A 14,485-nucleotide genomic window follows, 5' to 3' on the forward strand; every position below is an offset into this window, starting at 1 on the left:
CTCCTGGGAAGTTCTGATAATCTTTTAGTACTGTGGTTCTCAACTTTAGGTCTCGACCCTTTGATGGAGAGTGTCAAATGACCCTTTCACAGGGGCCGCCTAAGTGCATTGGAAAACAGAGATATTTACATTATGATTCATAATAGCAGCAAAATTACAGGTATGAAGTAGCAACAAAAATAATTTTATGGTTGGGGATCATCACAACTTGAGGAGCTGTATTAAAGGGTTATAACATTAGGAAGATTGAGAACCACTGCTTTACAATGTGGTAGTGTGTATGTGTGTACACACTAGCATGCATGCAAGTGTACAAGTGTGTAAGAGGTAAGAGAGAAAGATGGGGTGGGATGAGTCAGTCTTTAATTATGTTGCTCAGGCTGACTGTTATTGAATGCACAGACTCAAGTGATTCTCCTGCATCTACCTCCTGAATAGCTGTGCTTTCCACCATGCCTGGCTAGAATGAGAAATTTTGTTTTCATTTTCTGTCAGACGGATTTTATACATATACTGTGGTTTGTGTACTACACAATTCTTGGGGACTCTGTTATACCTTGGTCTTTGCATATGGTGTTATTGGAATTCTGTGTGTTATAAATTATAAACATACACTAATTTGAGCCTTTATAGAATTATATGTTGTTGTTGTTGTTTGGTGATAGGGTATTGCTATGTGGTTCAGACTGGCCATCAATTTAGGATCCTTCTGCCTCTTACATTTTATGCTTACCAATATTTGCCATCTTGTCAAGCATAAATCATGTCAGTTATTTTTAAAAATATTTTTCTTTCTTTTCTTTCTTTCTTTCTTTCTTTCTTTCTTTCTTTCTTTCTTTCTTTCTTTCTTTCTTTCTGTCTGTCTGTCTGTCTTTCTCTCTTTCTTTCTTTCTTTCTTTCTTTCTTTCTTTCTTTCTTTCTTTCTTTCTTTCTTTCTTTCTTTCTTTCTTTCTTTCTTTCTTTCTTTCTTTCTTTCTTTCTTTCTTTCTCTTTCTTTCTTTCTTTCTTTCTTTCTTTCTTTCTTTCTTTCTTTCTTTCTTTCTGTCTCTCTCTCTCTCTCTCTCTCTCTCTCTCTCTCTCTCTCTCTCTCTCTCTCTCTCTTCTTTTGTTTTTCGAGACAGGGTTTCTCTGTGTAGCTTTGGTGCCTGTCCTGGATCTCACTCTGTAGACCAGGTTGGCCTCGAACTCACAGGGATCCGCCTGCCTCTGCCTCCCGAGTGCTGGGATCAAAGGCGTGCACCACCACCACCCAGCAAATCTTTTGATTTTTAAAGGTTTATTTTTAAATTATGTGTATGTGCATTTCTCTGTGTGAGTATGTGCACATGAATACAGGAGCTCTTGGAGGCCAGAGGCATTGGATTACCCTTGGAACTGGAGTTACAGGTAGTTGTGAGTTTACCTGACATGGTACTGGAAGTCATACTCAGGTTCTCTGGAAGTGTATATAGTCTGTGTTCATAACTGCTGAGCCTTCTCTCCAGCCCAGGTCATGTCATTTGTGTTTTATATGTACCTTCAATTCCATGGTTGACATGTCAGTAGTTTGTTAATTGACTTCTGTGTTAATATTTAATTCTTTAGCTTCGATATTACATCAGTAGTTATCCTTTCTAATAGATATGAAGACACTGATAGGTAAAATATGGGTTCCCTTCCCCCATAGTTGCATAAACTATATTAAGTACCAAACTAAAATTTGTAGAATGATTGTTATTTCTTACAACAATAAAATCACCAAGAATTTGTTGATTTAGAACACATAAACCTTCTACTTTTAAAGCTCTGGAGGCAGGAACTTTGAAATCTTGTTTCACTGGGTTAAAGGCAGTGTTGACAGGACTGATTGATTGTACAGGCATTAGAGAAGAATCCATTATTACCTTTTTAGCTTTTAGTGGCCATCTTTCTTGGCAGTCACTCCAGTCTTCTGACTGTCTTCAGCTACTTTGTTGTCTAATCTGCATGGGAGTGCTGGAGAGGTGCTTCAGTGGTTAAGAATGCTTGCTGCTCTTCCAGAGTTCATTTCCTAGCATCCACTCAATTTTGATGGCTTACAACTGCCTGTAACTCCAGCTGTAAAGGATCCTACTTTTTTTTCTGTCTTTCTTGGGTACCTGCACACAAACACTAATCTGCGTCTGCCTCACTCTTATAGGGTCCCTCTTGAATAATTTAGAAATAATATACATCTCAAACACCTTGATGACATCTTTCTCTCCTGATCTCCTTTTGAGAAAGGGTCTTTCTATATAGCTCTGGTTGTCTTGAATCTCACAGTGCAGACCAAACTGGCCTTAAACCCACAGAGATCCACCTGCCTCCCTAGTGCAGGGTTTAAAGGTGTGCACCACCACCACTACCCAGCTCAGAATTTCCTTCTTTCCATTTTGAAGAACATTATTCATTATTAACTCCTATCTCTTTTTTTAGTTGGTGTAATACGGTGTCCAGTATGCCGTCAAGAATGCAGACAGATAGATCTTGTGGATAATTATTTTGTGAAAGACACATCTGAAGCTCCTAGCAGTTCTGATGAGAAGTCAGAACAGGTATGCACCTCAATTTTTCTGTATATTTTCCTTGTTTTCAAAATTAAATTATAAGAAAAATATTTGGTTAAATAATTTAGACACTTCCGTTAGCTCTATATTTCCAATTAGAAATAAACTCTTCCACACCCTCAGCCCTGGTGAAGTAAAGGTTATTATTTAAAAAGTTAATTTTTGCATAGATTTTTATGTTCTGAGTATTAGATTTTTACCTATCTAAATAAATGTTTATTGATAAAGGAATTTTGTTAAAGATAAATGGATAACAAGATGATTTTATTCTTTTTTTTTTTTTTGGTTTTTCGAGACAGGGTTTCTCTGTGTAGCTTTGCGCCTTTCCTGGAACTCACTTGGTAGCTCAGGCTGGCCTCGAACTCACAGAGATCCGCCTGCCTCTGCCTCCCGAGTGCTGGGATTAAAGGCCTGCGCCACCACCGCCCGGCCTTTATTCTTTATATAATGAATAGGTTTTTTTTTTTTTTTTTTTTTTGCAATTCACAGTTTTTACTTCTTTATTTTGTGGATCTACATTTGGCAAATGTAATGTAGATTAGTGTTTATTTCTCTCTTAGGTTTGCACTAGTTGTGAAGACAATGCAAGTGCAGTTGGTTTTTGTGTAGAATGTGGAGAGTGGCTATGTAAGACATGCATTGAAGCCCATCAGAGAGTAAAATTCACTAAAGATCATCTAATCAGGAAAAAAGAAGATGTCTCAGGTACGACGACGATACATAGAGTTGCTGTTTTTAAAAACATTGTGTGTGTACCATCATGCCACAGTGCTTATTTGTGAAGTCAGAGGACAACTTTCAGGAGTTGAGTTTCCTATAGCATTTGAGTCCCCGGGATGGAATTTTGACCTTCAGGCTTGGCAGCATATGCCTTTATCACTGAGGTATTTTGCTTGTCCCTATGCACATAGTTTTAATGTTCACATTTAACCTTTTGAGTCAAAAATGCTATGGTCTACTTATTGTTAGTTTTGAATACTAGCACCAATAAAAATAGAGAAAAGTTAGTAAAAAATTTTATTGTTTAAATGTTTTATTTTGTTACAGAGTCTGTTGGAGCATCTGGTCAGCGCCCTGTGTTTTGTCCTGTACATAAACAAGAACAGTTGAAACTGTTCTGTGAAACATGTGATAGACTGACGTGTAGAGACTGTCAGCTATTGGAGCACAAAGAACATAGGTACAGAAATCTTAATTGTTTACTGAAAAATATTAGAAATAGTACTGATAAATTTGTTTTCAACAAATATTGGTCCTATAATTTTGTCTTAGCATATTTGTCTTAGCCCTGATTTTATTTCTTGAAGCAATCTATGTTTGATAGGATAATGTCTTTTATGTTCATATTTACTTATTATGAATATTTGTTATGGTATATCATTAATGTGGTTTTGGGTTTATAAGATTGGAGTTATGTTACTTCCTTGTTCGTTAGTCCTATCATTCAAATAAGCTTTTTCCAAATGTAATCTATTTAGGTTAGAGGCTATATGAAAAGTTAGCAATTGTTTGTATAGAGGTGACTGATAAATATTCTCACATATGTGGCTGATACCATGTTTTAATATCTAAACATAAATACACTGGTTTCACATTAGATATATAATTTGCAGGAAAAGTAGGACTCTATAAACAAGTAATTTTTTTTTTTTGGTTTTTCAAGACAGGGCTTCTCTGTGTAGCTTTGGTGCCTGTCCTGGAATTCACTCTGTAGCCCAGGCTGGCCTCAAACTCACAGAGATCTGCCTGGCTCTGCCTCCCAAGTCCTGGGATTAAAGGCGTGCACCACCACCACTGCCTGGCTATAGGTAAACATTGTTACTGAGTACAGTTTTAATACATACCCCCCCCCTTTTTTTTTTTTTTTTGAGATAGGGTTTCTCTGTATAACAATCCTGGCTGTCCTGGAACTCACTCTGTAGACCAGGCTGGCCTCAAACTCAAAGACATCCCCCTGCCTCTGTCTCCTGAGTGCCAGGACAGGCACCAAAGCTACACAGAGAAACCCTGTCTCGAAAAACAAAAACAAAAACAAAACAAACCATAAAAAAACCCAAAAATAAATAAATGTACATGTAGGAGTAAAATAAATTTTTCTAAATGGATGAAAGTAAGTTTTATCAAGAAAGGGTAGTAACTAGTTTCTGCCTCAAACCCCAACTAACCTATGTTTTCCATCTCCCCTTATTTTCTTTGTCAAATGAAGTCTTGTGAGTTGCCCAGTTTGGTTTTCAAGTTTATGATCTTGCCTCACTCAGACTTCCAAGCACCTGGGATTATAAGAATGTTCAACTGTGCCTGGAGTAAATAGTTGAAGTGTGTTTTCTTCAGTGGATTTATTGAGTGTCACTGATGCTGTCATCCAGTTGCTAACAGTTATTATTTTCTCCGTGCTGAGTGCTCATTTAATTCATGAAGTATTAAAGTGCTTATGTTACGACTGGAAGGTGTAAGAACTTGCTCTCAGGAGGCTTTAGTAATTTGTGCAGTGGTAGAGCCATGATTTGCGTGCCAGTGTTTGTGCTCTAAATCTCTTTATCTATATGTTCGTTTTTGTACAGTATACATTACATAAAACAGGTCACATTTGATTATATGCAGATATAATACCTTTTAAAGAAGAGCATTTTCTAACTCTTTATAACCTTAATTAGTTACATGTAGGAGTAGTTATATGTAGGAGTCTGCCAGAGACCAGCTATCGAAGGGTTCTTGGGTGGAAGAGAGAAGAATGAGGAAATGATAGACAGAAACACAGAAAGAGATGAGAAGAAAGACAGAGATACAGGATAGCTTCAGGAGGGCCCTGTGTCAATACCCAGCTGCCCAGTCCTTTATTCAAAAGGGCTTTTTATAATATGCCAAGGGGAGAGGCAAAAGACCTCTCTCTTGTAAGATCAAAGCTAAGTGTATGTAGTCCCTTCCAAACACCTGGGTAAATCAAGCTCAGATTCTCTGACATTGAGTCAGGTCTCACTGGATAGCCTTTGTGGGCCACCACAGTTACATTCAGAAATGTTTCATGTCTCTCATCTGCAGTGTTTTACCTGAAGTGACTAATCTTATGGAAGACTTCACATTTAGGGCCAAATCACAGTATTATTTGTCCTCTAATTTGTCACAGCTTCAGCCAGATACTTTGATCTCTCAATTTTTTTTTCATAGTATTTAAAATTTTTTATTACAGTTAATTATTTGGGGAGGGGATTGCCAATGCTCAGTGTGAAGGTCAGAGTACAACTTTTAGAATTGATTCTCTCCTTCTATCATAGGAGCCCCAGGAATTGAACTGTTAGGCCTGACAGTGAATGTCTTTATCCTGCTGACCCATCTCTCAGGCTACATAGTGTTATAAAATTGTTGGTGAAAAGCAATAAGCAAAGGAAGATAGTATATTTTTTCTTGTGGCAAAATTGCTTCATTGGTTATTAATAGCTTAAAGAAGTAGAGAGTGGTATATGCCTTTAATCCCAGCACTCACTCAGAAGACAGAGGCAGACAGGTCTCTGAATTCAAGGCCAGCCTGGACTACAAAGTGAGCTCTAGGACAGGCACCAAAGCTACACAGAGAAACCCTGTCTTGAACAAAACAAACCAACCAAAAAAGAGAAAAAGTAGAGGGTTCATGGATAGTGAGTGGTAGAAGATTAGCTTCAACTTTCTACTTACAAGTTTAACTGTAGTCTTTTTTCCTTTACCATCAGTCCTAATTTTATTAATAATGTGTTTCTGTCTTCCATTGCCCCCCCCCCCCCTTTTGAGGCAGCCTGGAACTTGCTATGTACACCACACTGGCCTTATACTTATAAGGATCCTCCTGCCCTTGTCTCCTGAGTGCTGGGATTGTTAAGTATGCTACCCTACCCAGCTTTAACATATGATCTTGAAGATTTTCCTTCTTCTGTATTCAGCTTCAGAACATTTCTGTGACCATTTATATGTTTTTTATTTGTTTTTATTTTTACTGGTAACAGTTCTTTGACACCAACTAAATGTCCTTTAATTCACTTAGAACATCTATATACTTCGAGTTACTTTAGTCCAACTGATTAAAGGTCCTTTGGTGGAGTGCTCTTACTTCAGACACCAGTTGTAAATTAGGTTATGGTCCACAGACTAGTAGGACCTCTTTAATTTGCAACTGAGTTTATAATGAAGATATTTTAAATACAAATGAACAGCCATTTGATGACATACATAGGGCAAGCTATAAGAGAAAGGGATATATCAGTAGGTTTGTTATTATCCATATGTTCAGTAGCCTAGAAGCTCCCCAAATTTTGCCTTTTGTATTTTTTAATGTAGGTTTATTATGTAGAAATGATTGTAAAGTCACTGGTCATTTGTGATCAGCTCAACCTTCAAACCATCTCTTTTAAGTTTAGAGGGACAGTGATGAAATTTCTTAATGACAGCACTTGCAGGGTACCCCCCATTAAGAGGTATATGACATATATCATAGTATCACATCTTTCTCTTGTGTTTGCACTTCCATTTTGTTTTAGTGAATGTTTGTTTTTTGATGTGAGGTCTTGATGTAACCTAGGGTGTCCTCAAGACTTGCTGAGTAGCTTATGCTAGCCTCAAATTTGCTGTCCTGCTGTAGCCTCTCAGATTACAGATACGACACCACGCCCAGGCCTGCATTTGCATTATGCTTTGCCTGGATGTATGATTGTAGAACTGTTCTGAAAAAGCTGTTTCCCATTAATGCAGGCTAGTCTGTCTGCTTTGAGACCTGTTACGTTCAAGTTTTTTCTATCTTTGCTGCCTATTATTTAGTTGAAGTATGTTGTTAACATCAGTAGCAACAACAAAATACTTTTAAGTGGCCCTCTGTAATCAAAAGGTATAAGTTTTTAGTGTACTGTACACTATATAATCTTATTTCTATCTTTTCCTTCATTATCTGTTTACAAGACTACTTTTACTATTGATGTCATCTTCAGAGTACAGCAAAACCCCAAATGTTTGAGCAAGTGGCATACTCTACAGAGTGGTGGCGTTCTAAAGAGGATTCTGGTCTTTCATGCTATAATTATTGACTATAAACTATGTAACATTTTGGTAATCAAGAATAGTTTGCTAGATCCTAATCAAAGGATCCAGCAGCTCTTCAGTTGGTCCCAAGTTCCCTTGGGGGAAAAGGTACTTGATTACAGGTATGATGAGCATTGTTTTTCATTCTCCTGGTTGCACATTCCTGTAAAAATATATTTCCATTTTATAGAAACTCTAGTGGATGCTTCTTTCCAGGTTAGAGTTTCTCTCAATACTTGAACATGTGGTAATTATTCTAGGTTTCAGGATTAATTTATATCCTCCAGCTACACAGTCTTGATATTGTCTATTATCAGCCTACTTTTTCTCAAATGGTCTATATTATCTCCCAGTATCTAGAAATTTTCTGCTCCATAATGCTTGCCATTGGGTGCCCCTTACAGCCTTTTGCCATAAACTATAGTCTACATTAAAGTGTTGCCAGATATTTCCAGATATCACATCTAAGTATGTATCATATATACTGAATGTGGTCAAAGAGTATTGAGAGACTTAACTTTTGTATTTCACACATAGCCTGGTTTCTTCAGGCCTCATTAAAGTATGGATTTCTTTCAGGTATTGCCCCCACTCCACTTTAGTTTGGGTTAAATTTTTTTATCTTCCCCCTAAATTTTTTTTTAAAAAGATTTATTTATTTATTATGTATTCAGTGTTCTGCCTGCATATATCCCTGCAGGCCAGAAGAGGGCACCAGATCTCATTACAGATGGTTGTGAGCCTCCATGTGGTTGCTGGGAACTGAACTCAGGACCTCTGTAAGAGCAGCCAGTGCTCTTAACCTCAGCCATCTCTCCAGCCCTCCCCCTAAATTCTTATATTAAAGTAAAATAATAAAGTGAACCTGGTATCTCTATCATGTCGCTTCAACTGTGTTTGAAGTGGGGAAAGTTGTTTCCTTTTCTCTTTCTTTCTTTCTTTCTTTCTTTTTTTTTTTAAGTACACTCTCCGTTTTTTATTTTGTCTCTAAAAAACCAAACTATTGCTGGGAGGTGGTGGCACACGCCTTTAATCCCAGCACTCGGGAGGCAGAGCCAGACGGATCTCTGTGAGTTTGAGGCCAGCCTGGTCTACAGAGTGAGTTCCAGGAAAGGTGCAAAGCTACACAGAGAAACCCTGTCTCGAAAAACCAAAAAAAAAAAAAAAAAAAAAAAAAAAAAAAAAAAAAAAAAAGAAAAAAAAAAAAAAACAACAACAACAAAAAAAAAAAACCAAACTATTTTGGTTTTTTAGAGACAGGTTTTCTCTGTGTAGCCCTGGCTCTCTTGGAACTCTCTCTGTAGACTAGGCTGGCCTGGCACTCACAGAGATCCGCCTTCCTCAGCCTCCTGAGTGCTGGAATTAAAGGCATAAGCCACCACCACCTCTTGGGCTATCTGTTTTATAATACTCAGCAGGTGAGCTGTTCACCAGTTAGACATGATATTCATCTTAGTTTTAATGTTCAGGTAAAGGAAATTGAACCACTTCACATTAAGTCTATTAAAGTCATTTTAGTTTTTACCTTAATTTTATTACACACTGCCACTTCTAGTCTAATTTTATTATGTGTTAGGACTTAGCTTTAATAACTGTTAGAATAATGGGTTTTGGAATCCTAGTGCATTGAGTTTCCCTGTGAAATAGTTCAGTGTTCTTTATGTACTACCCAGCTTTTTTACCCACTCATGTTTAGACAGGTGGCCCTTGACCATGTAGGTTTGAAATATGTGGAACCACTTACCCATGTTTTTTGGTTTTGGTTTTTGAGATTAGTGACACTGTGACAGAACTCTCAGATAATGTATGTAGTGAAGTATAGAATAAAATAAGAAAACTTGACATTTGTTCTGAATTAGTAGGTATGCATAGGCAGTGGTGTCCTTTTTCATTTATTACCATTAAACACATATCAGTCTGTTGGCAAAAGTTAATCAAAACTTAAATAAACACCATTATATGGTGGTATTCCAGTTGAGAGAGATTTAAACAAACATAAAGATGCAGCATTAAATCATAACCACAAAAATTTAGTTGCAGTAATATGCTTTCTGTTTATATTGGCAGTGAAGTCAGATGTTGGAAATATCTGTTCAGAGTGCTTTGTTATACTAGTCATTTCTGTGAACAGTGTCTAGAGAATGAATTCACTTAAATCAAATTTGTAAAGCAAGAGACTAGAAAAAAGGAATGCCCTGAGCAGTAGAGGTGCAGTTATTAGACTGAGAATGAAAATTACAGATTTTTAATTGGTTATATTTTGCCATTTAAAAAATAATGGTATTGGCATTGGAGAGGTGGCATTGACAGTTAAGAATAATTGGTATTAGCTAGGTGTGGAGGCACTTGCCTTTAATCCTAGCATTCACAAGGCAGAGGTAGGTGGGTTTTTGAGTCTGAGGCCTGGTTGGTCTTCACAGTGAAGAGCTACTGGCTCTCAAAAACAACACAAACAAGAGTACTCCCTACTCTAAAGATGACCTGGGTTCAGTTCCTAGCATCCATATGGGGGCTTGCAGCTGTCAGTAACTCCAGTTCCAGGGGATCTACTGCCCTTTTCTGGCTCCTGTGAACTCCTGCATATGTGCAGGCTTATCACTCATACACATAAAATAAGAATTGTGGGGGCCGGTTTTCAGGTTCCTCGTGGCTTTACCCAGCTGTCCGCGTAGAGAGGATGATTAGGACCACAGGCCCGAGTGCAGGTGTCTGAGATGATCTGCACTTGACTGTGCTGGGGGAGGAGGTCTTTTGCTCCACCCCTTGGCATCTCTAAATACCCTGAGGCAGAGACAGTCAGGGCTCGTTGGAATAGGTTCCAGGCCCTCCTATCCTTTATTTTCTATCTGTTTATCTCCACAGTCTAAATCCTTCTATCTAATATTTCCTGCTACTGGCACTCAAGAAAACTCTGGGGAGCTGTGGATTGGTGGGTAAACGCCCCGCAAAGAATAAATAAATCTTAAATATAACGATGTTCATGGGAAACTTACAGAATGTCAGCATACCATTAAATGGAACATACACACATAGAGTGAGGCTTTTCTCTTGAAATGAATAGTTATTTGAAGGTCACAGTCTACTTTTAAGGCCTTATCTAGGGTGAAGATGGGCTTGACTCAGTGTAAAACTAGAGTTTCTTTTCCGTTGGTAGGTTACAAAAGAAAGCCCCAGACTTTAACTCTATTCACTATCACCTTTTGAAGCTTTTCTATCACCCTTAACCTTCAGTCTACTGAGACTAATGTATCCTTTATTCTTGTCACCCCAAGAGAGTACTACATTCCCAGGTATCCTCTGTAATGTATTAATTCCCATAAGACTCATAATGTGCCTAGTTGCTTTTCTTTGTTCACTAATTAATTATGGCTTGCCATCAATAGATTGTATCTTCAACTTCTATCATTTTGTAGGTCCTTTCCCCTTCCAATTAATTAGACACTGCTTCCCTTGTAGTCCTCTTTAATTGTCCTTTTCATAGTCTCCTGTCATTGGACCTGGAGGTATGAGATAGTTCTATACTGTTGTTTAGGCCATTTTTCCTCTTTCCTCCAGATCTCCAGATTTTAAAATCATGTTATTATCTATAACCAATTTTTGTTGCTATTTTGTAAAAGCTCAGGTCATTCCATTCATCTCTTAAAGATTTTATTTTTAACTCAATGGCTAACTGTAGAATACTATTATTACCTTAATGCCTGACACTTATATTACTCTGCAGTTTGCTCTCTCAGACCTCCTAGTTTGTGCAGGTTTTCTGATGTGTTTTGTTCTGTTAGCTTCTCTTTCCCCCCTCCCCCTTTTCTGAGATATGGTCTCTTTAGCTCAGGCTGCCCTGGAAGTCACTGTATAGTTCCCCAAATACAACAAATATATGATATTAAAAGATTAAAATCTTAAACTCTGTAAGACACCACAGATTGAAGTTGCAGGCCTGAAAGTTGCTCTTGATGAGCTAATAAGAGGTAAGTCAATTTGAAGGTCTAGGACCTCAACCTATCGTGGTGTTCAGAAGCATGATATACTTGGGCTGCACTCAAGTTTAAAACGTTTTTTTTTAAAAAACCTTTGTCTTAGTTAAGGTTTTTCTATTGCTGTGAAGAGACACCATGACCACAACAACTTTTATGAAGAAACCATTGAATTGGGCTGGCTTACAGTTTCAGAGATAGTCCATTATGATGGGGAGCATGGCCGCATGCAGGAAGATATGGTGCTGGAGCTGAGAGTGCTCTATCTTGCAGGCAATAGAATGTCAACTAACAGTCACACCGAGGGAAACTTGAGCAAAAGAGACCTCAAAGCCTGCTCCCACAGTGACACACTTCTTCCAACAAGTCCCCACCTCCTAATAGTGCCACTCTCTTTGGGGGGCCATTTTCTTTCAAACCACCACAACCTTAAAACATTTTTTTTTTTTTTTTTTTTTTTGGTTTTTCGAGACAGGGTTTCTCTGTGTAGCTTTGCGCCTTTCCTGGAGCTCACTTGGTAGCCCAGGCTGGCCTCGAACTCACAGAGATCCGCCTGGCTCTGCCTCCCGAGCGCTGGGATTAAAGGCGTGCGCCACCACCGCCCGGCAAAACATTATTTTTATAATAAGACGAGCTTTAAACACATAGGAATTTTACTCTGTTATACTCTGATGAAAAGACTGTATGTTATTGACCAAAACATTATGTAGTATGTGACTATATTTTTATAGAAAAATTTTAAGTTGCATAAATAGTTGAGAGACCCTTGCTTTATCTTTCAATTAGAGGCTATATCTTGTGGATGTCGTGGTGAGTGTGTGTGTTTGTATAGGTCAGTGTCAGCTGTCTTTCTTGATCATTGTCTGCTTTATTTTTTGAGACAAGTCTTTTGCTAAACTTTGAGCTTACAGATTGATTAGACTAGCTGGCCTGCAAGCCTCAGGGATCTTTCTGTTTCTCCACCACCCCAGCCCTAGGGTTACAGTCATGCACCACACACCTGCTTTGTATGAGGGGGCTGGGCATCTGAACTCAGACCCTCAGGCGTGCACAGCCAGTACTTTACCAATGCGCCATCCCCTGTCCCTTCTCCTATAGTTGGAGTCCTTCCTTCAGTTGCACGTCTAAGTGTACTGTTTGTCTTCTGTGGCACTGCTTATTGAAGCTAGCACCTGGTACATGCTAGACATGTCCTCTACCATTGAACTACATATCTCTAGCCTTGCTGTGTGTGCTTTGTTTTCCTCCTTTTTGTTTTGTTCTTGAGTTAGTTTTTTCTTGTTATGTTTATAAATCTTTTTTCTTTACTTTTGGCCCTTAAAGGTGTACTTCTTTGTCTTAGTGATGGCTTTTGGATGATGATATGTAACTCTACTGACTTAATATCTATTTAAGTATTTTTACTGTTTCTCACTTCACAAATTAAGTAACTTTATAGAATAATTCAGTATTAAAAACCTAGCTTTACTGCATATTATTCAGTCTTATATATAATTACTTAAAGTTTTTTTAATTGTGTAGCTGTATGTACCACAGTATAGGTGTAGAGGTCAAACTTTGCAGAAGCAGTTCTCTCCTTGTACTTTTACGTGGGTTGTCGGGGATTGAACTCATGTCTCACTTGGGAAGTGAGTGTCTTGACCCAGTGAAAAGCAGATTTTTTTTTTTTTTTTTTAAAGAAGCTGTCTTTTGGACTGGGGAGTTAGCTAGTTCAGTACAGTGTTTTCTGTGTAAGCACGACAGCTTAGTGCCATACTCAGAACACAGTAAAAATGCCAAGCGTGGTGGCACATGCTTGAATTCCCAGTGTTGGAGGAGGAGGTAGGTGGGTCCCTGGGGGCTTTCCGCTCAGCCAGTTTAGCCTAATCTGTGAGTTTCAGGCCAAAAAGAGATCCTATCTCAAAAAACAAACAAAACCAGTGGTGGATGGCTCATCTCTTCATAGGTTCTGGCCTGCAAGAACTCTGGTCATCAGGCTTGTGCACAAGCGCCCTGACCGCTGAGCCTTCTCATGGCCATCCTCCAGCACTTCTCAAAAATCTGCCGGCAGTGACTCCTTTCAGTTTCTACTCCTATGAAAAGCCTTAATTTAGAGAAGGGTGCTTTAAAGTTCTGAATTGACCTTTTTTTCTTTTAAGCAAATATGTTAATACTGTGCATTGTTACCCCATTCCCCCTTTTGATATTGAGATAGAACCTTCATCTTTATATGTGCTAGGTGTATCATTAATACTGTTTCTGAGTGAGATAACCTTTCTCTGGTTGCTTTCAACTTTCCCTCTTTCTTTTGGATATTTCTCTTAGCAGTGTTCTTTTTTCCTCCGTAGGATAGGTATTTCAATTCATTCTGTGTGAGATTCACTTAGCTTTTACCCACAAATGGACGTGTGTGTGTGTGTGTGTGTGTGTTGTTGTTGTTGTTGTTGTTGTTGTTTTAATATCAAATGTAGCTTCTCTGTAGGCACTCAGGAGCACTAAGATTTCTGCCTGTGTTCTAGTTGATCTCTAGCTCTGTCCTGGTTTTTATAACAGGGTCTTTAGGGGGAAGGGAATGTGGCACAGTAATAAGAGTACCTGCTTAGCATGTACAATGCCTTGGGATTGATCCTCGGCAAACCCAAAGGAAAAAAAAATACATTGTCTATAGATAGAAAGCAGGCAGGGTGATTGTGATTATCTTTGCCTGTGGACAATTCCTGAATATAATGATTGCCTTTATTTTTATTGTTTTATATTTTACTGGCAAGACTATTACCATAGTGGCTATTTCGTCATGCTTTAAAAGGGAGTTATCTTTGTTTAACCCTAATTTTTTTACACTCTTGTAATTTTGTGTTATTGAGAAATTATATGACTGCTTAAAACATGTGTGTGTGTATACATATTATATATATGTTAAAACATAATATA

General features: G+C 38.1%; 1 protein-coding gene across 2 annotated transcripts in view; it reads left to right on the forward strand.

Annotated features, from left to right (window-relative positions):
• Trim33 (tripartite motif containing 33) overlaps positions 1 to 14,485 on the forward strand; it is a 91,321-nt gene that overhangs the window by 31,852 nt on the left and 44,984 nt on the right. For both annotated transcript variants that reach the window (XM_076574742.1, XM_042280320.2), the window contains exons 2-4: positions 2,434 to 2,552; positions 3,125 to 3,269; positions 3,612 to 3,744. In XM_076574742.1, the coding sequence (XP_076430857.1) occupies positions 2,434 to 2,552; positions 3,125 to 3,269; positions 3,612 to 3,744 (397 nt within the window). The remainder of the gene's footprint in view (positions 1 to 2,433; positions 2,553 to 3,124; positions 3,270 to 3,611; positions 3,745 to 14,485) is intronic.

This window comes from Peromyscus maniculatus, chromosome 6 (genome assembly GCF_049852395.1).
Source record: "Peromyscus maniculatus bairdii isolate BWxNUB_F1_BW_parent chromosome 6, HU_Pman_BW_mat_3.1, whole genome shotgun sequence".
NCBI classification, from domain to species: Eukaryota; Metazoa; Chordata; class Mammalia; order Rodentia; family Cricetidae; genus Peromyscus; species Peromyscus maniculatus.